Source organism: Nanorana parkeri, unplaced genomic scaffold, assembly GCF_000935625.1.
Source record: "Nanorana parkeri isolate BGI_ZX_2015 unplaced genomic scaffold, ASM93562v1 scaffold8, whole genome shotgun sequence".
NCBI lineage: Eukaryota > Metazoa > Chordata > Amphibia > Anura > Dicroglossidae > Nanorana > Nanorana parkeri.
This window is the reverse complement of record NW_017306276.1, coordinates 2597889-2621715: the sequence shown is the minus strand read 5'-3', so window position 1 is coordinate 2621715 and position 23827 is coordinate 2597889. Positions and strand designations below refer to the sequence as shown.

General features: G+C 41.5%; 1 protein-coding gene across 2 annotated transcripts in view; it reads left to right on the top strand.

Annotated features, from left to right (window-relative positions):
- Positions 1-23827, top strand: part of PDS5B (PDS5 cohesin associated factor B) — an 86773-nt gene that overhangs the window by 41302 nt on the left and 21644 nt on the right. For both annotated transcript variants that reach the window (XM_018554259.1, XM_018554267.1), the window contains exons 11-21: positions 3301-3446; positions 4236-4387; positions 5462-5575; positions 5754-5835; positions 7701-7749; positions 12167-12306; positions 12724-12839; positions 14989-15094; positions 16011-16171; positions 19790-19913; positions 23445-23603. In XM_018554259.1, the coding sequence (XP_018409761.1) occupies positions 3301-3446; positions 4236-4387; positions 5462-5575; positions 5754-5835; positions 7701-7749; positions 12167-12306; positions 12724-12839; positions 14989-15094; positions 16011-16171; positions 19790-19913; positions 23445-23603 (1349 nt within the window). The remainder of the gene's footprint in view (positions 1-3300; positions 3447-4235; positions 4388-5461; positions 5576-5753; positions 5836-7700; positions 7750-12166; positions 12307-12723; positions 12840-14988; positions 15095-16010; positions 16172-19789; positions 19914-23444; positions 23604-23827) is intronic.

Here is a 23827-nt window from a genome sequence, read left to right as displayed (position 1 = left end):
TTTTCAGATGCGGCTAAGGCTACTGCCTTCATGTCAGATGATAGGGGAAATGTATGTGTAGGTGTGTACCTAAACAGATGTGGATGCCTCCTTTGTGAAGGAGCCTCCTTTGTGAAGGAACCTCCATCCCCACTCATGTCGCAAAAGACTTGCAACACCATTAAGGTACTCATTGACTGGGTCAGAGAATGCTTAGCATTAGATCTGCTTGTACAGCATTTTCCAAAGGTCACCAGTGTGGGATGCCTTAAGAAAAAGTGACCTGTTAAGACCTTCCCCCCACACTTCTTAAGCTGCCCACACACCTTACAATTATCTGCAGATTTTCTATGGTCAGAGGTAAAAGGTGCAACAGGTTCCTCAATCTACACTTAACTGTTTGGATGGAGTAATCTCCACCTGGGCCAATCTGTTGCACTTTTTCCACCTGACCACAGAAAATCTGCAGATAATTGTAAGGTGTATGGCCAGCTTTAGTGGACGATGCTCACAGATTGGCAACATCCTGAAACATCATATACTCCCTGAAAACATTTTGGTAGCAATACGCCTTAGGGAAATCTTCCTCAAGTAGTCGGATGTACTGGAGGTAGAGGCGGCAAACTTGTGCCTTAACAAATCTCTTGCTTTTCCAGTGGATAATGTCCTAGCCTTCAAGGACCCAGAGGATTAGTGCTTTAAAAGTCTGTTAAAAGCTTCCTTTTCTCAGTTCATTCCTACATTTTAACCAGCAGTGGCTTTAATGTAGGTATGTCAGACTCTGACAGTCTGGACAAAGTGGATGGCATGGGATCTTGGCTTCATCCGGATGCAGATCTTCTGAGGTGGCTGGAGCTTTTACTGGGAGCACTGCATACTGTCAGCTCTATTAGTAGCTTGTAGGACTTCTTTCGGTATGGATGCACATAATCCTCTGGCTCAAGTACCGGTCAGCACACAGCCCGCCAGCTATATCTGGACCAACTGAGAAGAACTTTCATCCCTCTCAGGCCTCTGTCTCCAGATCTATGCTTGGCTCACAGCTCAAACATAAGCCCTGGTCCCCAAAAACTATGTAACCCAGTATCAGACCTTCCTTGCTATGAGGGGGTGCCCTCACTTGTACAAGTGTGGGCAACGTCTGTTGGCCTATGTGTCCATCTGCAAACTGGATGTCCGGGATGGGTAGGTCCGATTGATAGTATCTAGGGCTACAAACTGAAGTTATTGAGCTATACCCTGCTAGTTTCATGCTTTCCAACTTTCCTTCGCAGCAGAACGGAAGATCTGAGCCATGCCTTGAAGCAGTTGATATCAGGAGTCATTGTCCCTGTCCCTCTTCCAGGGTTTTAACTCCAATCTGTTCATGGTTCCTAAACCAAACTGTTTATGCGGCCATTCCTGGACTTAAAGTCCCTAAGCTAGTTTGGCAGGTTTCCCCCAAGGTGTTGGCTCCGATCTTTGCCCTTCTATGTTATTGGGGTGTTCTCTATAACAGACCCTGAAGGATATCCACAGGACAATTTGTTTTTTTTTCCAACTGTTCAGGTGGGTCCTAAACCTCTTGGAATCAACCCACCGGTTAGCGGGTAACCTGGGGCTCCTCCTAAGCATAGCCTAGCAAAGGGTGTCTCTTCACCAGGAGAAGTTGTTACTCTGTGGTCACAGGCGCGCAGGGTATTAAGTCCATGGAGCGACCCTCAGTGAGATTTGCGATTTAAGGTCTTGGGGCTGATTGTCGCCTAATTTTGAGGCACTCCCCTACAATTAGTTCCATTCTAAACCGCCACAACTGCACATTCTGGCAGCGTGGGGCAAGCAGACTTCTTCTCTAGACCACACCCATGTGTCTGTCAGCCGAGGTGAGGATCTCACTTCCATGGTGGATTTCTGTTCCAGTGGTGGAACCTGGTAAATACTTCCTTCCACTTCGGTGGACTGTGCTGATGATGGATGGCAGCCCGTTGCCATAGCCTCTGGTAAGAGGCTGCACTTGCGTGTACAGCTCCGTTCCTTGTTCTTCACAAAGATATGGTTGTCCTCAGACCAAAAGATTTCTTTGTTTAAGGTGATATCCTCCTCCCATCTTAATGAGGATATTGTGTTGCCTTCCTTTTGTCTGGTTCGCAAATATCCAATGCTGTTTGAATGTGGTTAGGGCTGTCCAAGTTTTATGGTTGGGCCTGTTACTTGTTTGCTGTGTTGCCAGCCCCACTGTGCATTGCTTGTGGACATCCCAGTTGTCCATGTATCTGCCTGTGTCCTGTACTGTACAATCAAGAAAATTAGGATTTTTGAGTCACGGTAAAATCCGTTTCTTCGAGTACAGGACACAGCACTCTCCCCCGTGACCTTCTTTTTCTTGCTAGAAAACTGATAAAGTGTTAATAGTTTATTTTTATCAATTAACAAAATGGAAGGTAAATGAACAGAAGATGAATCCACATCAATATTTGGTGTGACCTAAGGATCGATGCAGATCTGTAGTATTGTTTGCAGTGTTTCCATAGTTCTCCTGCCGGTCATTCGGACTCGGGTACAGTATAGCAATACATTGGAGACGAGACAGAGAGGTTTATAACATTTTTCTTAGAATTGTGAGTCCTGTAAATGTGTTTTGTAGTGTCAGAATTCCCTCACTTCTGCTCCCATTCAGTGACTCAGGAAGCAGTGAAGCTAGTGTATCACTATTACATTCGGGGAACTATTCTCAAATACTACAGTACATCATTATCTCATTACATGAGTACTTTTAAGGAGGACTAGTCATTTTTGATAGTGTGTTGCTGTACTAGGTGCTAAGGTAGCACAGTCAAGCGTGTTATGTCCCAAGTACATGGCAAGACAAGTGCTTTGACTGTACTGGTTAACTTAAGGTAGCAGTATTCTTCAATTTACTTGGGTGAAATGATGTATTACTCCTGGCTTAATCTCACTGACATAATATCAAGATCTATTTATAGCCATGTTAGTGATTTTTTTTTTAATGCATTCATTCTTTCCTCGTTACCTTTTTGAAAATCACTTGATTTACTTTTGCTAACCTAGCTTAAGTAAAACCCGTTCACAGCTCATAAACAATTATGTGACAGTACAATTGCTCTTATGTTATTAGGAGGCATTAACCGATAGATGTCCAGTGTTCTGTAGGTCTACTAATCTTAGCATACACTGTCCGCTGCCTGAATGATCTAAATTTATTTTGGGCTGTCAGAGTTATGCTGAGACTCGTAGCTCTGCAATAGCTGGAGGTCTCCTGTTATTTTACTTTTTTGTAGATCAGCGTTCAGGCCTCGTAAACTGTGTTTGCTCTGTTTCTAGACTATCTTAAAGTAAGATCCCATGACCCTGAAGAAGCCATTCGACATGATGTCATTGTGTCAATAGTAACTGCTGCAAAGAAAGACCTTCTGCTTGTCAATGATCATCTTCTTAATTTTGTTCGGGAGAGGACACTAGACAAGAGGGTAAGAATGCAACTTATGTACTTATTCCTTTTGTTGTGCATGAATGATCATACTGGTATACAAGTAGTTAAGTGTTAATTGCTTAAGGCAAGTTTGGGAAGCAGTGTTGGGTTAGGTTTACCCTTTCCTGGTGGGGTGCACTGCTTTAACACACAGGCATTAATGCTTTGGGTTTTTTTTAACATTTGTATTCTTTTGCATGTCAACATGGGTTATGTTAAGCAACCCATTCAAATCAATAGGCTGGTGGTGCCCCTCACAGTCTCAGAAACCAGATCTGCTCTGTTTCTGGCAGCAAACTGTAATGCATGTATGTGGCAATGTGCATTAGGGTCTGTGTTGGCAGGGTTTTGTTGACATTAAACCATACAAGGCTACAGGAATGCAAAACCCACTTGAAGCAGATCAGGAGGTTAACTGCAGGCCAAATGTACCTGTTCTGAATGATCTCACATGCATCTCAAACTGATGCCATCGGCACAATGAAAGTGAAATGTGAAAAAGTGAGATTCATTTTACAATACAAAAACACATTCATAATAAAAATGGTTATTGTATTAAAGTTTTAAGAGAGACTTGATTAGCTTTTTATGTTTGAGGCTTCCAAACCTTTTTTTAATGCACCATAGCTTACGTTCTATATTCAAAGCAAGGCAAATGTTAGAATGTCGATGCTATCCCATGGCATCTAGATAGTTTCATATTTGTTGTAGTTTGTCACGTTCAGCCTATTAATTTCTGTTCCACGCTATTGTGTCATTTCATGGTTATTATTTCTATCCCTTGTAGTGGAGAGTGAGAAAAGAAGCAATGATGGGTCTTGCTCAGATCTATAAGAAGTATGCCTTGCAGGCAGAAGCAGGGAAGGAGGCAACAAAACAGATTTCCTGGATAAAAGACAAACTTCTGCACATATACTACCAAAATAGTATTGATGATCGGTGAGTTTTTTGTTTTTTCTTCAGAGTTGAAGGCTTCAGTGTCTTTCTTTTATGTATTTTATTTATTAATTTGTTTTTCTGTTCTGCAACACAAAGAACTGGGTGCATATATTAACTAATATAATACAAAATCACAAAACAAGTACTGTTGGTGCCATTATCCAAACTGTCAATACAAATAAAGGCTGATGTGGTTAGTATAAATAAATTTTTTTGCACTGTGGCGTATATGAACCGTTGCTCCTTCTGACAGAACATTAAAGAACTTAAACGCATTAGATGCGGTGTGTAGGTTTGTGTATGTTTGTATAGGGGTAGCATGGTTTACTTGAAAACATAGGGCTTGATTTACTAAATAACAAATAGGCTGTTCACTTTTGTGCAGGGAATTTGTGCTTTGCAGGGGGCGTTTCCCTTAGTTTTAGTGAATAGGGTGAAGCTCTGCTTCCATCACCCAATCATGTGTAAGAAAAATACTGTTTTCTGTTTTTTATCCCTTGCGTGTAATTTGGGTATCATTTGTAAAATGAAATGTTACCACAACGACCAGTCTAAAGGCCATTTCACTTGCAAAGTGAACAACCTATTTCCTTTACAAAATCAACCCCATTGACTCAACATAAATCATATGAAATGCTAGCTCTCCCTGCTGAGCAAGGTGGCTTGAGCTCCATGCAGCAGCCACTTATGTGACTCCAGACTTTATTTGGTTATGTGGTTTCTGCTGGAGAGCCTTGGATCTGAGTCGGCTGACCTAGAAGGTCGACCTGAACAGTAATTCTACCTTCTGGTAATGAGCTTGGTGCAAAGTTCTCAGTTCGCCTGCTTTCGTTTGCTCAAAATTGACCGCTATGCAGATCTAGGTGATTATGTATTTTATTTGTTTAACATATAGCACACAATGTTTTTTTTTTTTCTCTCCAAGAATTTTGGCTGATTGACCCATTTTCCTGCATTTTCTGTAAGCTTATGACATTCAGTTGCAGTCTGCCACTTGGGAGCTTGTAAAACTTTGCTCATATCCAGTAAAACACTTTTTATAGACCTGTTAATAAGGTGTGGATTTTCTTTCAGACTGCTGGTGGAGAGAATTTTTGCCCAGTACATGGTCCCTCACAACTTGGAAACTACAGAAAGAATGAAATGCTTGTACTATCTGTATGCAACGTTGGACTCCAATGCTGTAAAGTAAGTGTTGTAGATTGTAGTAGCACTTTTTAAATATAAAGACGGAACACATTTTGGCACTACTAAACGTCATGAACAGAAGTTGCTGGTTGGGGTTCTGTTGTGGAGAGAAGCCAGAGATTTATATGTAATGATATTTATATTCACAACTGGAATCGTTTTTCTCCCACTCGCACAGAGCGTTAAATGAAATGTGGAAATGTCAGAACATGCTGAGGCATCATGTGAAGGATTTGCTGGATTTGATCAAGCAACCCAAAGTAAGCATTATTTTGATAACATGATTGTATGCTGGTTGGAGACCATCTTTGTGATGCCTTGCAGTGGCAGCTATGGATGCATTCTTTCATCTGGTCTTTTAACATGTTAATCTTCTTCTTCTTTTTTTTTTTTATTCTTTATGAATGCAATTGCCTATTTTTTTTTAACCTGATATGTACTAAAATGTTTCTAAGGTAACCTTACTGCTGAAATGCAGTTACATACGTGTGACTGAGTACCATGTCACATGTATGTAACTGAGTGTTATGCTCTATGGGGGGAATTTATCAAAACTGGAGCAGATTTGCATGACAACTAATCGGCTTCCCTCTTTCATTTTCAATTCCTAACGGAAGTGAGAAGCTGATTGGTTGCCCTGAGCAACTGCTCCAGATTTTGTCTGCTCCATTTCATAAATTTTTTGTGTTTTTAGTAGCAACATTTATTCTCATTTGGCTGTTTTAAATAAAAAAAAACTAGTGTAAATCAACTTCTGCTCTCCTTTTTAGATTTCTCATTTCTTAGAGGGGGATCAGTTATGTACTCCCATGTTTCTCAGGCAGTCCAGTTAAGGGAGAACTATGGGGTTAGGCTTTTCCCCATAGTTCTCAGGGTAACGGGAGGTTACAAACTAGCGTCCTCCCGTCACACTAGGCTCAGTATATGGCGAGCTGAGCTGCCCTGCCACCTAGCGGCCGCCCGATGACAGCCGGGTGAATGTGGCAGAGAGAGGGAGCCAGGGGCTTCGTTTAGCGGGGGTCGTGAGGTCGCCCCCCCTCAGTCCTGCGCCCGGTGCAAGTGCCCCCCCTGTCCCCCCGGTTGTTACGCCACTGGACCAGTCTCATTGTCGCAGGTCGGCTAGAACTATGAGGTGAGTGAAAAGCACTCACCTCATAGTTCTCCTTTTTAAGGGAAAGACTTTTTATTTTAAAAAAAAGTAGGGAGGTGTGGGATGTGGATGGCAAACCTTTGTATTTCCTTCAAGTCTGTATGTTAATACCACAGTGGCAAATTTTTGGGTCCTTGAGCACTCAAAAAAGAAGTTGTAACATTTGAGCATATACCTAGGGATAGCAGCTTTCCATTAATGTTGTAGCTTTATAGATTCATCTTAAAGCCAGTTAAATTAATGTTCAAAATAAACAACTCCATGCAAAGAAGACGTTGAATACTCGCCTCCCCTGCCATCCAAGCCTCCGGTTTTGCAGTAGTGAAAAGAAACTGCTTGCTGAAGATCCTGAAGAATCTGACACTGAGGGCATCAGATTCCTGGTCACTCAATCTTTCAAGTCCTTATGTCAAACCTGTGTTCCTATAGGGTTGTAGGGACTAGCAGGAGGAACTATAGAATGTGGTGGGGCACCAGTAAATCGACAGTCCTGGGAAGTGTTGCTTTCTACAGGGTGGGCTTTTTCCCTTTTCACCTGTTGGGTAACAGCCTGTACTGTATCCATGGAGGAGCAACATTGACACCCTATGGTATATTTGACTGGCAAGAAGGGAGCAAATAAGAGAAGTTAAAGGTCAGGACTTGGGTACTCTTTGAAGCAAGTGTAAGGGTTTCACAGACACGCAAATGGAAGAAATAAAAAATGTTGTTTAGACAATATATACACACAATATAAATTGTTACCCCCTTCGGAGACAATTCATTTTCAGTTTAATTTTTGAGGTTTAAGTAACTTTGTTTAACAAAGTGTATTAAAAAAAAAATCAGTCGAATGAGATATAAATAACGGAACAAAATTATATTTTGTCTATTCGTTCCTGTTTGTTGTTTTTGTATTGGAATTTTCCACATCACTTTGATTGTGAACAGGCTTTAATTAAGATATTAAACCATTTTTTTAAATTTTTGTTTCAGTCGGAAACCAGCAGTAAAGCAATATTTTCTAAAGTCATGGTTATTACACGTAAGTAAACAGTGGTTTGTTTTATATAGAATGGAAAATTCTGTAATATATGGGTAAAAGAAGACGTTTCTGTGTTAGTCTCTTGAGGTGCCCCATGCCCACAGGCCCTCAACTTTTCCAGGTAAAGGTTAAATTCGCTAGGGTCCTAATAAACTATAGATCCTCAATTTGGGGTTAATTCTGCCCCTGCTTGCACTAAGCAACACTCCCCGTCAAACAGTTGTCAAATGCTAGATCCTTTACTGCCTCCTGGGTTTTCACTGCTGTCCTTGACCCCTCCTGAGAGCAGTATGCTGGATTATGCTGTTTTCTTGGCTATTTGCAAAATCTTCTGCCAATAATCATTGCAAGTGAAAGTGACCAGGCCAAAAAGCTGCAAGTACTATTTTTATTGCCCAGTCAGGTTCACTTAAATGACTCTTCACAGAAGATTTGGCAAATGAGCAACAAAACATTATAATCCAATTAAGATGCTCTCCGGAGTGATCACAGACAGCAGTGAATATGCTTAGGGGTTATTAACCCTTCCCCACTTTCTCTAAGTCTTCAGAAAGAATGCCTGCAGTTTTACTTTAATGTGCTGTCGACATGATGTAGTGACGTGGGGGTGATCACAGATTTCTTTTTTTTTTCCTTCTTTCTCGTCCCTTCAGGGACATAGGAAGCCGTAACTGTCAGATTATACTGCTGCTAACAGGAGCATTGGACACTGGCAAACAAAAATATCGTTGACCAGTCCAATATAACCCCTACATCCAGCATGGCTCAGTTTTTAGTGTCCTATGAGGATGCTTTTCTTCAGCTCCACTGGGAAAAGTCTAACCTTTTTTTTTGCTAGTATTTATTCTTCTTTGTAAATGTTTCCCTCAGTGAAGATCCTAGATCGCTTCAGGAGCTGGTTTCTACAATTGCAGACATCTGGAGCAGCCTATTCTCAGCTTGGCTTTCGGAGTGCCATGACCGAACCCAGCTGAACTGATCATTGTGAGGCTAGCCTGGAAGTGACTTTCGGGCACCTGGTTCTGAGTAAGGTACTTTCCAGACCCTATTCTGGTGACAAGTTATCACTGGACCACTTTTCAGGTCCAGAGCTGTTGACATTGCCTTAGTGCTTTCCCTGCCTCTAAAGACTCACTCTGTAAGTAGGCCAATTGGGCAAAGCACCAGGAACTATCTAATCGTTTGGATTGCTGGGCACCTTTCAAAATTTTAGCCAACTGTTGAACTCGGAATGAATTAATGCTTGGACGGAGCACTGATGTAATCTACTGGGTGGCACATGCTCTGAGCTCTGCTTTCTCTTTCCTGCCACTTATTCAGCATTAAGGAAGCATCTCCCTGCAGCTGCTTCTGCTTTGCAAAGAGCCATGTGGAACTATGATCTTCACTCTGTTCCTACTGCCCATCTACAGTGACTTTGGTCACCTTTGGCCTCTCTGACTCTCAACAGCTGCCATCTGTCTGGGTTTTTTGAGTACCTAGGGCTTTGCCTTATACCCTGAGCTTAGTTGAATTACTGCCATGTATTTCACGCTTTCACTGCAAAGTGTGAATCCAGATCCTTCCCCTAATCGTACCTTCTGAAGGTATGGAAAGCTGGTATCCGGTTAACCTATCATGATTATTATAGGTCTGGACTTTAAGGGAAGTCTCTTCAGACCTACCCTTTTCTTATCAGGGATATCACTTTAGATCAGAGCAACCACTTGCCTGCGTGTAAGCAGTCTAGTGGCAAGTTGGATACGTTCCCTTCCTTCCTTTCCTCTACTGGTGTAGGCGCGCTCAGGTCTTCCATGCCTGATCCTCTGGCCTCAGATTAAACAAGCCTATCCACTGGGGGTCTCCTGGATCTAAGGTTTCTTGATTTACCTTCTGTACCAGTGTGGTCTTAGGAGCTGTATCTCAACCTGCTCTCTCTGGCGCTCTCCCTCTGTCCCCCCCACACACATGCAAGTCACAATAGTTTTTCATGGAATCTTATCAGATCTACTATCTGGCATTTTCCAGATTCTTGCATCTGCACCTTGAGTTTTCTTCTGGGTCCTGGCTCATTGTTTGCCCTAGTATTCATTCTTGGCACTTTCATTGCGGGACATTCATGAGACCAACTGTGAGGAGTATAGTCAACGTGGGCCATAGTGGACAATGTCATCCTGATGGTCCAAACACATCCAAGATGCATCTGAATCTTGTATCGAGAGGGAAAGAAAGCAGCGCTTGAAACTTGTCATCGCCTGCATGCAGCTCATAACCAATATGGCTTCTATTTACAGTAGAAGAATCTACATATTACTCACTTTATGTCCCATTCTTTTGATCAGGGAGTTGCCAGTCTCAGCTGCTGCAGAAGAACACTGTGTTGACGGAGCATCCTCTTTGCAGCACTTCCTTTACTGCAGTCCTAGACTACCTCCAGAACCTTCCTCTGTGGTTGTGGATTAGAGTTCTCAGCAGACTGAATAGTCTGCTCATAACAACAGGTAGTTCCTGACCTGATGGATCATTCTTCTGTGGATGGCAAATATTTATTTTCCCACCTTCTAGAAGGTTCTGTCATCGGAGAACCTTTATCTTCTGGTTTATATGCTAGAATCCCAGAACAGGTTGTTAATCATCACTGGATTACTCCCTTGCTAGGTCTCTGGATAAGGATACCATTAGACAGCATCACAGTGCTAGACTGCCTCTATTATTGAGAACAAACAGGTCTTACAGTGACTAGAAAAGTACATTGGATCCCAACATGGAAGTGATCTTGTGTTCCAGTCCTGTCAGCTATGCTCACTTCAAGTGTGATCTCCGGAATGCCACTTTTTCCCAACTGTCTGCTTCTGGACATGGGGGACTGGTCAAGACATGTGTGAATTTCTGATCCTGCGTTGCAGGTGGAGGATTACCCTGGTTAGACCCTTGATATCCTAGACAGTATGCATGATTTAACAAAAAACTTTTTTTATTGTGCGGACTGTAAAATTAATTTTGTTTAGTCCATTTAGAGACACCGGTCCAATCTCACTGTTTGATTATGCTGTTGGTACTGCTTGCTACAAAACTGAAGCATACTGGTTGTAATAAGGATTATCTTGAATAGGACTACAAACCTCCTGTAGGCAGCAGTATATTTTGATGGTGAAAGCTTCCTGTGTCCTCAGTGAACTTGCAGAAAAGAGTATAGTGTCCAAATATCCTATTTTTCCTCTGTGTATAATTGTAATAAAATGAATATTTGTAATTAACCACATCAGGTGGCTGGCCATATAGAAACGTCCGCCTCCTGGAGTTATTATACCAAGAACACAGCTGCAGCCGTATTCTTAGTACCGTTGTAAGCAGCCGATGATGGCTGTTTAGATACAAGCGATCTGGTGGCTATACAACCGCACGATCGCTTCTACCGTGCAGCGGAGCACGCCCCCCTCCACTGCTGGCTACCCTGGGCTCCCCTGTCCCGTTTGCACGCCCGGCAGGTACCCCCCTCTTCATGGGTCGGAGGGAGACCAGCAGGCTTCTAGCCGCTGATCTCTCCTCTGATCACTGGACCCGGAAGTGATGTGTAATACATAATTTCTGGTGTGACTGTGCACATTCTTCAGCTCCTGTAGCCAGGAGAAGAAGCTGGTGAAGCAGATTGCTGCTATCTATTTACCCAACGTGACACCATCTTTTTTTTTTTTTTAAATATATTTTACCAAAAATTGGGTATTCCGTTTTCTGTGCACTAAATTTCAGTTTAGTGTATTTTATCCTAAAAATACTGGTTTGATAAACATTTGTGCAAATACCGTGCAACATAAAAAATTGTACCTAGCATTGTTTTTATTCTACAGGGCCTCTGCTTTCAGAAAATGTATTATTGTTTAGGTGGGTTTTAAGCAGTTTTCTAGCCAAAAATTCTAATTTTATTATGTGTGCAAATGTAAGAAATTGCCACGGACAGCAAGTGGTTAAGCTATTTAATATTTTCCTTGGTTGTAAGATTTTTACTAAGGTCTCATTCACCTGTCTCAGTAGGTGCAGACAGCAGATTCCTGGAATCACAGGTTATGCCAACACTGTGGCCAGGAAGCCTGGGCAAAGCAATGTCAGGAGCCGCATCCACAACACTGGCCCTATGACTGGCCCTAGACACAATCTGTCTGCTTCTAGGGTCATCTGTCCCTAGCCGCTGGTAACTGCTGGGTGTGCGGATACATGTGAACAGCGGCGCACATCTGTGGCTCCTTTCTGCCTGTCATTGCTTCCCAGCTGCAGCTGTTCACATACACCGGTGATTCCAGCCACAGGATTCCATTATTTGGAGTGATTCCAGCCACTGGATTCCATCTATCTGGACCTATTCAGATGCGTGAATGAGGCCTAGGGCTTTTTGCGCCTCCTATTTAGAAGCCATTTGTGTATTTTCTTTTGTTTTTGTTAGGTAACTTGCCAGACCCTGGCAAAGGACAAGACTTTCTCAAGAAATTTACCCAAGTGTTGGAGGAAGATGAGAAAATAAGAGGGCAGTTGGAGAAACTTGTCAGTCCGAGTTGTTCATGCAAGCAGGCAGAAGTGTGTGTGGTAAGTCAATAAACTAATCTAACTGCCGCATGGTTGTGGGCAGAAATTGTAGCATGCACCACATTGAGGTGGCTTATCTGAAAGTGCCTTGAAAGGTCACAGCGTTTTATAGATTCAGGAAGGTTTCCGGATCTGTTTCTAGCTGAATTTGATGAGGATCGTTTTGGGTATATGGGTAACCTTAACGAGGAGATAAAACAGGAAGCAGTTATCTTTATGGACACACATTCTAGTTGTTTATAGCTTTCTTATATTTACACAGAAGTGTACATTGATTTAGGGGTAGAGTGTTACTCTACCCCTGGGTACTGGGTAGAGTGTTGCCCTGTAGCTTTCTTTGGTCCTTATGAAATTAAATACTTAAAATTTATATCTATTAGCAGTCAACCTATTTATCTTATCTTTTTCTCCAAAAAGCGTGATATTACAAAGAAACTGGGCAATCCCAAGCAGCCAACAAACCCCTTTCTGGAGATGATGAAGTTTCTGCTTGAGCGGATAGCACCTGTGCACATAGATGCAGAATCTATAAGGTAAGAGCTATTTTATTGTTATGCCTATTTAGCAGAATTGTATTTTTATTGGGAATGAAATTAGTACAGTACAACAGTTATACATCACAGTAACAACTGAAACATTGTTATTGCAAACTGTTCACTGATGTATATTGCTGCAAGACAACTCTAGTGACACAAAGGGTATCAGATGGGAAACTGTAACATGTTTTAATCAAATTGGAACAGTAATGAAACCACAGTTTAACTTTACATCAGTACTTCAGGCAGACAGCTAAACAACTAGTTGAAATTTCTGTGAACCCCTCAATAACCCTTCAATAAATTAGTGATTCTGATTTGCCAGTCTTGCAATTGACTCACTATACAGAAAGCATAGCCTTATCTGTGCGCTAAGCTTCCTTCTCTGTAACATAACCCCTTCATGACCAGTGGTCCCGGGCCTGTTTAAACAGAAGCCGCCGGGACTCTGTTACACTTATACACTTGTAACTCTGTTACACTGTTTACACTTGTAAAGCCAACTGTTGGCTTAACAGTAGAAGCGATTCTGCTACCAGATCGCCTCTACGAATGAATTTGAAGAGGGTTTCAAAAGGAATTTAAAAAAAATCACCTAGTAGCTTTCAAACTTTAGAATGGAAGCACTGTTGCTGCTCTCCTTGGGAAGTGAGCCTAATGCAAAGATGAGTGCAGATTCACTAAACCTTTGCCACTCCATCAGTAATTAGAAGAAAGAGTTTTGTCTGCAGGTTTGTTTTTTTTATATCATAAGCTTGGTTAGGCTTATAGGCAACTTTGTCAGGTCAAACCTGGTCACATTTTACATTCTGACAATCACTATATATAGAATCAACCAAAGTCCGCTTTATTGATCAGCAAGAGAGCCCTTCCTGAGTCCACCACATGAGCCCTGGCTGACTAAGGCCTCATTCACACACAACACAAGCAAAATTGTATATTGCATATATACGAGCGTCTATGCGCGTATATATGAGCGTATATGCGTGCACTATATGCACTATATTCCATTCTGTTTTTGCGCATATATACGCTACGCAAATATACGGCTCCATATGCGGCTGTGTGTATGGAGCCATTTATTTGCATATGGTACAATACGCGCGTATACGCGGCAGTGTGAATGAGGCCTAAATGGTATGTATGTATGTATGTATGTATGTATACTTCTTTTTTTTTTTTTTTACTTGGATATTTGTCCCATTAAAATGCTGTGGCCTGAGCTGAAGCAGGATGTTCAAAGAAGACATCCAAAAAATGACATCTGGATATCGGAACGTGTCAAAATACATAATAACCTCTGCGCAGGTCTGATCAGCAGATAATTCGTTTCTGGCTGAGTTGGCCAATTCCACTAGTTCCAAAAATAAAATGCCATTTGCGCATTTAACCAAGTGGGATTCTACCTGGTTTGTCAACCTAGAGCATGCCACAAGAATCGTTTAGGTGGCTTGCAGCCATCAGCTTTTACGCACGTACACGTTATGGCTTCACCTGCTCCCTCAAAGGCTAATGATGATGGCAGACTGCAGGTCAATACATGCACAACTGCTTATTATAAATAATAAAGGGAAAACAAATGCCTAATGCTCAGCAACTAGGGTGAGATTCAAAGCAATGGAGTGCTGGCATCTAGAGGGAATCCATGGTGCACCAGCAGTTGGCTTTAGGTATGATACATCTGGGACAGCTTTCACATTGCTCAGATTTGGGAAGGAATGACCCGTTCAGGAGCAAGTGGAATTGGGGTAAGGTTCAAATTCACTAATATTTTCAGATAAGTGTAATAAAGAACATTTGATATTATGCAATATATATGTTTGAATAGTGTGGATCATTTATGTTGTGCTTTTCATTTGCTGCAAGATGAGGGCAGTTGTTGGGAAATGTATCAGTGTTCCTTATATCCGTTATTCAAATAGTGGTTTTCATTATCTAGCCTGTACTACAAGAGTGATCAATTGGAGCCCAGATTAAAAATATATATTTTGATTTGAATAAGGTTTTATTTTTTGTTGTTTTTTAAATACTTGGATAACAAGTTCTATATAGTTTAACATGTTTGATTTATGGTTGGCTTTTATTCTGTAGGTGAGTGTAAACCATTTTTGTGAGTTATATTGATATTCAGGTTTCCCTTCTACAGCTCCCTCATTAAACTGTTGAACAAGTCAATAGATGGCACAGCAGATGATGAGGAGGAAGGTGTTCCCACAGACCAAGCAATAAGAGCAGGGCTCGAGTTGTTAAAGGTATGTTCTTTGTTGTACCAACTGTTCATTTCTGCTTCTCTTTACCTCTCTTTTGCTGTGGGAAGAGGCAGTCCTCTGGCGTAGACGCACTGCCTATAACACACTAAAAAGTTTATTCCTTTTTTTTTTATATCCCTATAAGATGCTATAAAATATTAGATTTATAGTACAAGTTCGTAAATTATCTAAAAGCCTGAGACCATGGTAGTAAATAAGTTATGCTGTATTGCACAAAGCCTTGGTAATGAAGGGGTTAATATTGTATTTTTGTTTCAAAACACTGACTTGTGGACACAGGGGGCACACTTTAAAGTGATATTAAAGTTTCACCAATTTTTTTTTTTTTTTTTAAATGCATGTAACTAGATGAATCTTACTGCATGAGATGCTCTGTTTGGTCTGCAGATCCTCTTTCTTTTATTTTTCCCCCAGTGATGCAGGTGACTTCCATTCTGAGGGTAGCTCTATTCCCTTGCTACATCCTATGGAGCCACCCTCTAGTGCGCGCTCCCATGCTCGGGACTACATGCTTTCATAAGCCTAACAAACACAAGCAGCATGATGGTTTTTTTTTTTTTAACAAACTTTATTTCTGAGGGAAAAATAAGAGATGATCTGAAGACCAATTACTGCATCTCATGCAGTAAGATGTATCTAGTTGCATGCAATTTTTTTTTAAAAATTTAAACTTTAATATCACTCTAAATATTATTGAGCTTAAGGACCATTTTATTTTACAAGGACATTAAAGCCAAAACATTACTATGGAACCTGGTCAAAAAGCAGTTTAAGTGCTCTTTTGCTACCATTTTTTCTTTTACATCTACATCAACAGTGTAGCCGTTAACGATGTATGGCATTTCCTGTATTTGAATGTGTCTGTGCTGTTCTCACAGGCTTCCAATTGTCTTTCCAGGTGTTGTCTTTCACACATCCCATCTCATTTCACTCAGCGGAAACATTTGAATCCCTTTTGGCTTGTCTGAAGATGGACGATGAAAAGGTGGCTGAGGCAGCTCTACAAATTTTTAAGAACACCGGAAACAAAATTGACGATGATTTTCCTCACATTAGATCGTGAGTTAATTAAAAAAAAAAAACATGTGCATTGTATGTTTAGATTGTTATGGTTAAGGTCTTGAAGCTGCAGGCAGATTGCTTTAAAGTGACATTACACTCGGGAGTTAAATCTTAAACATACATTCAAGTACCTCAACTATTAATAAAAATGTATCTTATTTGTGTATCACTCAGCTGTAGATCCTCAAATCATCTCTGAATTAGCGCTGACACTGTCCTTTTTGTTCCCCATGGTCCCTGTGTGTGGTGTAAAGGAGTCACCGATCCAAGCTCGCTCCTGTGATGGACTACAATCTCAATACAAATTATTAAACTAAATATGAGATTGTAGTCCAACATGGGAGCGGGCTTGGAGTGGTGGCTACTTAACAACACACACAGGGACTATGGGGAACAAAAGTAGCCGCCATCCAGAAGGAAGGACAGTGTCGGGACGAATTTGAAAATTATTTCAGGATCTACAGCCGAGTGATACACAAATAAGATACATTTTGATTAATAGTTGAGGTACTTGAATGTATGTTTGCAGTGCAGGCAATTGTATTAAAATATATTGCTAAAATTATGATAGATACAGTTATCCCTTTTATCTGTTTTCCATACAATGGATTAGCAGACACAAAAAAGTATGTAGTGGTCTCCCCTTCACCTACCTGAAGTATCCAATGCTGTCAGCACAGCTAATACAGAGAGACATAGAGGAAGCGCTTGTTATATTGTGGGATGTAGTTTTTTTTTCCCTTTTATCACTAACCACAGCACCTAGGAGAACTCAGAAAATGCCGAGCTTTATGCTCTCTCGCCTATGAGGCAGGGCTAAAGGAAAAAAAAAAAGTATCACTGATGGCACAACATGCAAACAACAAAACAGAGAAAATAAGAGACCGCTGTACACAATGTAACTGATAAGTGTCAGCAAAGGCAGAGAGGACAGAAGGTTTACAGCTGACAAAACTATTTTAATGTTCTATTTAATGGTTCAAAAGGGAGCAAATCAGAGGAGTTTATTGTTAAGGGTTATAATACCATTGAGCACAGCAATATGCATTGAAGGAAAGTTTTACATTGATGATCTATTGTGCAGGGGAGCATGCTGCAATCATCAGGGTATTGTATGTGCTGCATGCTGAAAGAAATACAAATCTAAAGTGTCTTTTGCGTGAGAGTGACACAGGAAGTCTTTTACCTTCAGGTTATATTGCTGCCTGCGGGAGGCTTGGACATTGACAAACAAGAAAACTGTAAGCCGGCCCAGAATAACCCCTCCTACCACCAGCATGCCTCACATTTCTGTTTGTGTGCTAGGAGAAGTGGTGTCTTTTCTTCTTCTGCTGTATAAAAGACTAACCTATTTCTCTCCCGTTCATTGAAGGACACAGGGAACAGATCGGTGCAGATGGTGGTGACAGGTACTCTTTAAGGTGATGCTGGGGGTCCAAAAGACCCCCAGTGTCACCTTTACACTGGAAATAAGCTATTGAAGTGCAGATCGCACTTCAATAGCTTATAGCTGGGCTGCAGGAGCCGAGAACTGACAGCCCAGGGACCGGAAGTGATGCAATCTGCATCGCTCCCGATCCCATAGAAGGGGGATCGATGAACGGAAGTTTGTCGACCTCCTCACCGCGGACACCAAGGAAGCTCAAGACAGATGCCAGCTTAGCAGGTGGCGGAGGAGTCTTGGACACCTTGCTGGTGCAGAGGATTTGCCATTGCAGCAGTCAAGTCTCTTGATCAACTTCGTGGGGCATTCAATCTGGATTCAGATGCATTAAATATTAGGGAGGAACCAGAAGTCTCCCCACAGCAAGAGAGGTAAAGCGCATACTGAACAGAACTTTACATTCCAACCTTGTCTGCTGTTACATCCCGGGTGTGGACAATGAGAAGGCAGATTTTCCCAGACGGCAATGTCTCGTCCCTGGGTAGTAGTCCTTACACCTAGAGGTGTTCAAGGACCTGTGTCACAGGTGGCAGATGCCAGATGTTGACCTCCTGGCCTTCAGGATTAACAGCAAACTGTACAAATTAATTTCCAGGTGGATGTTCTGATGGGATCAATACACCCTGATTTGTGCCTTTCCTTTCCTGAAACAGCTTCCTCATCTGATTTGCAAGATTAAGATGGAGAGCATCTTGGTGATTCTCATTTCTCCAGACTGGCTCAGGCACATGTAGTATACCAACCTGGTAGGACTACTGGCCAACACTCCATAGGCTCTGCCAGATCATCCAGATCTTCTGTCTCAATGACAGATATACCATTCTAAATCATGGTTGCTGGCTTTAATGGCATGGCTGTTGGAGCCCAAGCTCTGAGAGACACAGGCATATCTGAATTGGTGATTCCTACGATGATAAAAGCTAGGAAGTTTACTCCCTGCAAGGTCTACTGTATAATTGCACGTGGAAGGCATGCTTAACTTGGTGTGAGTACTTTACTTTACTTGTTCTCTCTGCACTTCAGAAACCGCAGTTTAAACCCATTTGAGACATTGTTCTTTCTTTTTTCACCCACAAGGTGGCCATCCTTGTAATCATCACTTCTGCGAGGCAAGTGTCTGAACTGGTGGCCTTCACTTGCAAGGAACCTTTCCTGGTTTTGCATAGGGAGAAGATCGTGTTGAGGCCTATGACTTTGTTTCCACCTTCATCCACAATGTCAATAGGACATTGTTCTTCCATTCTTTTGTCTGACTCCAGTTTGGACATTTCCTTCCATTGTCTGTCTGGATGTGCTTCTGGCTGTGAGAGTCTACCTCTCAGCCACTGCTTTTTTAAGAAAGACATTTATCATTCCGCATGTACCTATAAGGGTTTCTCCGCTTTGTGTTTTACCATATCAAGCTACCTTAGACAGACCATCCATGCTTAAGGTCTCAAGAATCCGGTTTCCCCCTTTCCTGTCAAGTTACATTTTACTAGATCTGTGAGTACTTTTTTTTTTTTTTTTGTGGCATCTCACAACTGTTTCCCAGATTTGCAAAGGCTGTCACCTGGTCTTTTGTTTTCTCTTCTCTTCCCAATTTCTACCAGGTGGATGTTGCTGCCTCATCTGATGCCAGCCTCTGGTGTAAGGTCCTTCAGGTGGCGCTTTGAGCTGCAGGCATTCTCCACATCTGTGTTTTTCTTGGGACTGTTAGCGTTAGTTTGTTACCCATTCCTCAGATTGCTTTTGGATGTCCCAAAGTCGAAAGACTTCCTGTGTTTCTTAATGGAGGACAAAGGAAAAGAAGAAATGTGTACTTACTGTAAAATCCTTTTCTTGGAGTCCATTGAGGTACACCACTTCCAGCCTTCTGTGTTTTATGAACATGCTTATAGTACTGCTTTATTACAAAACTAAGGCATGTTGGTAGCAGGAAGGGTTATCCTAGTCTGACCTACCGTTATTTTTGCTTGCCAGTGCCCAGTCCTGTAGGCAGCAGTATAACCTGAAGATGAAAGACTTCTTTGTCCTTCAATGGACTCCAAGGAAAGGATTTTGTGGTGAGTGCAAGAATCCTATTATCACACATACACACATAGAAGCATTCAATCGTGTCAGTCTTTTCTATTCAGTTGTGGAATTTTCTGTTAACTTTTTCTAACATTCCTTATGCATTTGTTTTTAAGAGCCTTGGTTCCAGTTCTACAGCAGAAGGCCAAGAAGGGTCCACTTCGTCAAGCCAAGTATTCCATCCATTGCATAAACGCAATATTTTCCAGCAAAGAGACACAGTTTGCCCAGATATTTGAGGTTAGCACATCACCTGAGATTTCATTACATTACAGCATGTGATGTTTCTTCTTTTAGATTTCCTAATGATTGCTTTACCTGCCAGTTATCTATGAGCCTTGTTGCTGCAGCGCTCCCCTAGGGAGGCAGATCTGTCTGGTTTCTTTTTTTCCAGCTTGATGTGATGACTGTTTTGTACATAATCATTCTCCCTGGGCTGATGCTTATTTTATAGCCTGTGCTTTCATTTCCTGAGCGCTTGAATCTGTTATTTTCTCTGCTTGCTGCCTGAAGATGACTATACATCCACAGACACTATTAATGTCTGCATGTGCCTTAATCTTTTATATGGCCTTTCAAATTGGTGAAATCCTAACGGACCGCATTGTGGTAGATTGTGAATTTCAGGGGTTTATGTGATTCATGGAAAGAATATTTTATTTCAGTACAGTTTTTGTATGGATTTTTTTCCTTCGGCCTTTTATTTGCAGCTCTCCAAAACATTATTTGCCAATGCGGAGAAAGATGTAGCACATAAAAGAGCAATAGCAGTAAGCTAAAAATATAATCCATGATGTGGTAAGGTGGTGGTATACCTTTCTCATTATATGGGAGGCGTATGATCTAAAGAAAAGTACATGTCAGGTAGACGGAAGAAATCCAGCTCCCAATATTTTGTAATTTTAATATGCACGCTCCTGCGGGCGTCTGACTGTTAGCAGGCGTCTGACTGATTACTGCACCTGCTGTCACTGTTTCACAACTGGCACAGATAGGGATTAGGAAATCCCAATGTGCACAGGCTTTTTGCTAAATGTTTCAACAGAGAAACATTTAGCAACATGTTTCCATTCTGAAACATTGTTTCAGGTTGTGGGAACAATCGGAAGCCCTTAGGCTGGGTTCACACCTAGGCATACCGAATATGCGCGTTTGCCGTGCATTTTTATAGCGATTCGCGGTTTAAAAAACGCGTTTCCGAGGGCTATCAGGCTGTATCCTAATGGATACGCGCGGCAAATACGCCCCAAAGAAGCTCCTGTACTTCGCCCAGGTGGGAACCATGCCCATAGGCATACATTGGTTTTCACATGTTGAGCGTTTTACAGCGCATAGGAACGCGCTGTAAAACACCCAGGTGGGAACCAGGCCTAAGTGACACTGGTCCTGATATGCTGCAGGATCAGTGTAAAGGTGGCCATACACTCTACAACCATCGCAAGACTTTAGTCTTGCAATGGTTGTAAAGGGATTAAAAAAACGTACGATCTGCCTATCTTGGACAGGCAGATCGCACTCTCGATCATCGCAAGCCCGCCCTCCTGAGGGGCGGGCTTCCGATGACCGCAATGCTGAACGGGCAGTGTGCGCGTGCGCACACCGGCCCGTTCAGCATTTATCTTCCGAGCACCGTTCTAACCAGCCGAGAATCGTACGATTCCCGGCTGGTTTTCGAACATGCTGGTTCGACAGAAGACGTGCGACCGTACAGTAGAAACGGTCGCACGTCTCCGTTCACACTGCTCGATTCTCGTACGAAAACCCGATCGCATACGATTATCGTACGATAATCGTGCAGTGTATGGGCACCTTTACTAAGGTTATTGGCTGTTCCTGTTTGGAGCAGCCTAACAACCAAAAATGTATTAATTAAATTATCATGCCGTCCTAGTGAGATTCATTCACAATGACTGCTTGATGTAATAAAACATTTTAAAAAGTTTAAAAAAATATATTTTATACTATTATTTTGATGAAATGTAACCCCTTACAATAAAAATCTGCAGATTTTTTCCACCCTTAGGGGTTCATTTTTTTTATTTGTCCTTAGAGAGGCATTAAGCACACATATGTAATATAAATTAAGAATTGACTGATATGGATTTTTCGATAACGATTATTGGCCACCCCTTCAGGCTGATAACCCATATCAGGTACCGATATTCTGTTTACATTCCGGTGCACTAGCAGCTGAATGTAAACCGCAGGCAATCGCCTGACATCGGTCTTGGTTCTTGGTCTTCGTTACAAAGAACAAAAAAAACAGATAGCAGGGGAAGCATTAGCTGCCCTGCTATCTGTTGATTCCCCTGTTGTCTGTATGTTGTTTTTTTTACAGCGGCCCTCCCGAGTTAAAAAAAACAAATAGCAGGGGAATGAATAGCTAGGCTGCTTTTGGCTATTTCAATTTGCAATAGCAGGCCGGCTAATGCACCCGCTCACTGCTGCTATCAGCGGATGAGGACCTGAAGGAGAACTTCAGGTCCACCTCTGCTGTATTGTGGTAATGTAGCTCATGTGTGTTCTCCACCCCTAGACACACACATGAAGTTTTGTTTACAAGTTGGTTTTCAGTACTTCTTTTCTTCAACCATATGATATGAAAGCAGTGTTACAGTGGATATTAAATTTCCCCACCTACAAATACCTGGAGAAAAATGTGCATGTATTGAAATCTTCATTCCAACAGTACCAGTCTTTTGACCAAATGCTGACATCTGATCTCAGCTAAAGGGGCTTGGAGTATATCTAAACTCCAGAATAAACATATAACAGTGTATATTGCAGCTTACCACTTCATAGATGTGGTGTCTGCTTTGGTTCGTTGTTTAGGCCTCATTTACACAGGCCTCCTATGAGAAATTGATCTGCAAAGTATAGTGTTTGGCTTTTATATACAAAATGTGTTTACGTATAATTAGTTTGTATGTGTTTTAGGTGTTCCATGCAGACTTTTTTTTTTTTTCCCTCTAAACTCCGAGTTGGAGACAACTTCTATTGTGAAAAGTAAAAACTGTATTTTATTTCCAAGCTAATAACACTGAAGGATGCATCTCAAGGTGCCTCAGCTCAACACGTGTAACCACATTATGCATTTCCATATTTAAGCAGCCCTATGACACACAGATTTTTATAAAAATTACAATTAAACTGAATGTATCTGAATGCAAGTAAATGCACAGTGTTCATTATCCAATCTAAAATCATGAAATGCATTTAATTGAGTTTAGAAATGACCTTGTCATTGCCTATATGAATGAGGCTTTAGGCTTAATATCTTTTCTGCATGGGGAAAAAAAGCCTGAAGAAAAAACGAATGCAGCCTAAAAATATTAGTAAGCTGCAATATATTTTTTGGATCTGGGAAAGAAACATTTAGACAGGCAGGGCAACTGATTGGCTAGTCCTACGTTCTGCTCACCCATCCTCTATAGCGAGATCACATCCCTGACACTGGTGGGAAAAGGAATTTAAGGTATACATATGGAAGGTTTTCCACTAGCGTGCCGCTTTCATACTTTACTTTTAAATACTGTGAGGGGAATTTATCAAAATCTAAAAAACTTGCCCATGACAGCCTATCAGCGTCTCTCTTCAGTTTGTTCAGTTAGGATTTGAAAATAAAAGAGAGAAGCTGATTGGTTGCCATGCACAGCTGCTCCAGATTGTCTGCTCCAGTTTTGATCAATTCCCCTCTGTCTGTTTTTTGAATATTTGCAAATGAGAATATGACCACTTTTTATTAACTTTTGCTCATTTTCTTCTGTTCAGCCGCTTCATAAAAGCTTGGATCCAACTAACCCTGAGCAACTCATCGTATCCCTTGTTTCCATTGGTCACATAGCTCAGCTGGCTCCTGATCAGTTTGCTGCTCCTCTCAAGTCTATGGTTGCCACTTTTGTGGTGAAGGATTTGTTGATGACTGATAGAGTAAGTTCCTACAGATTTCTCCATTCCTCACGAAATACCACTTGCATCTGCGTCACGTTATAGGCTGTATATGTATACTACTAAAGTTTCTTTGTAGACTGTAGTTGATTGTGTGTATGTGAATAAATAAATATAGATATACAAATCTGGGTTGCACTTGTTCGATGGACACGTGTGTGATTATATATATATATATATATATATATATATGTGTATATATATAT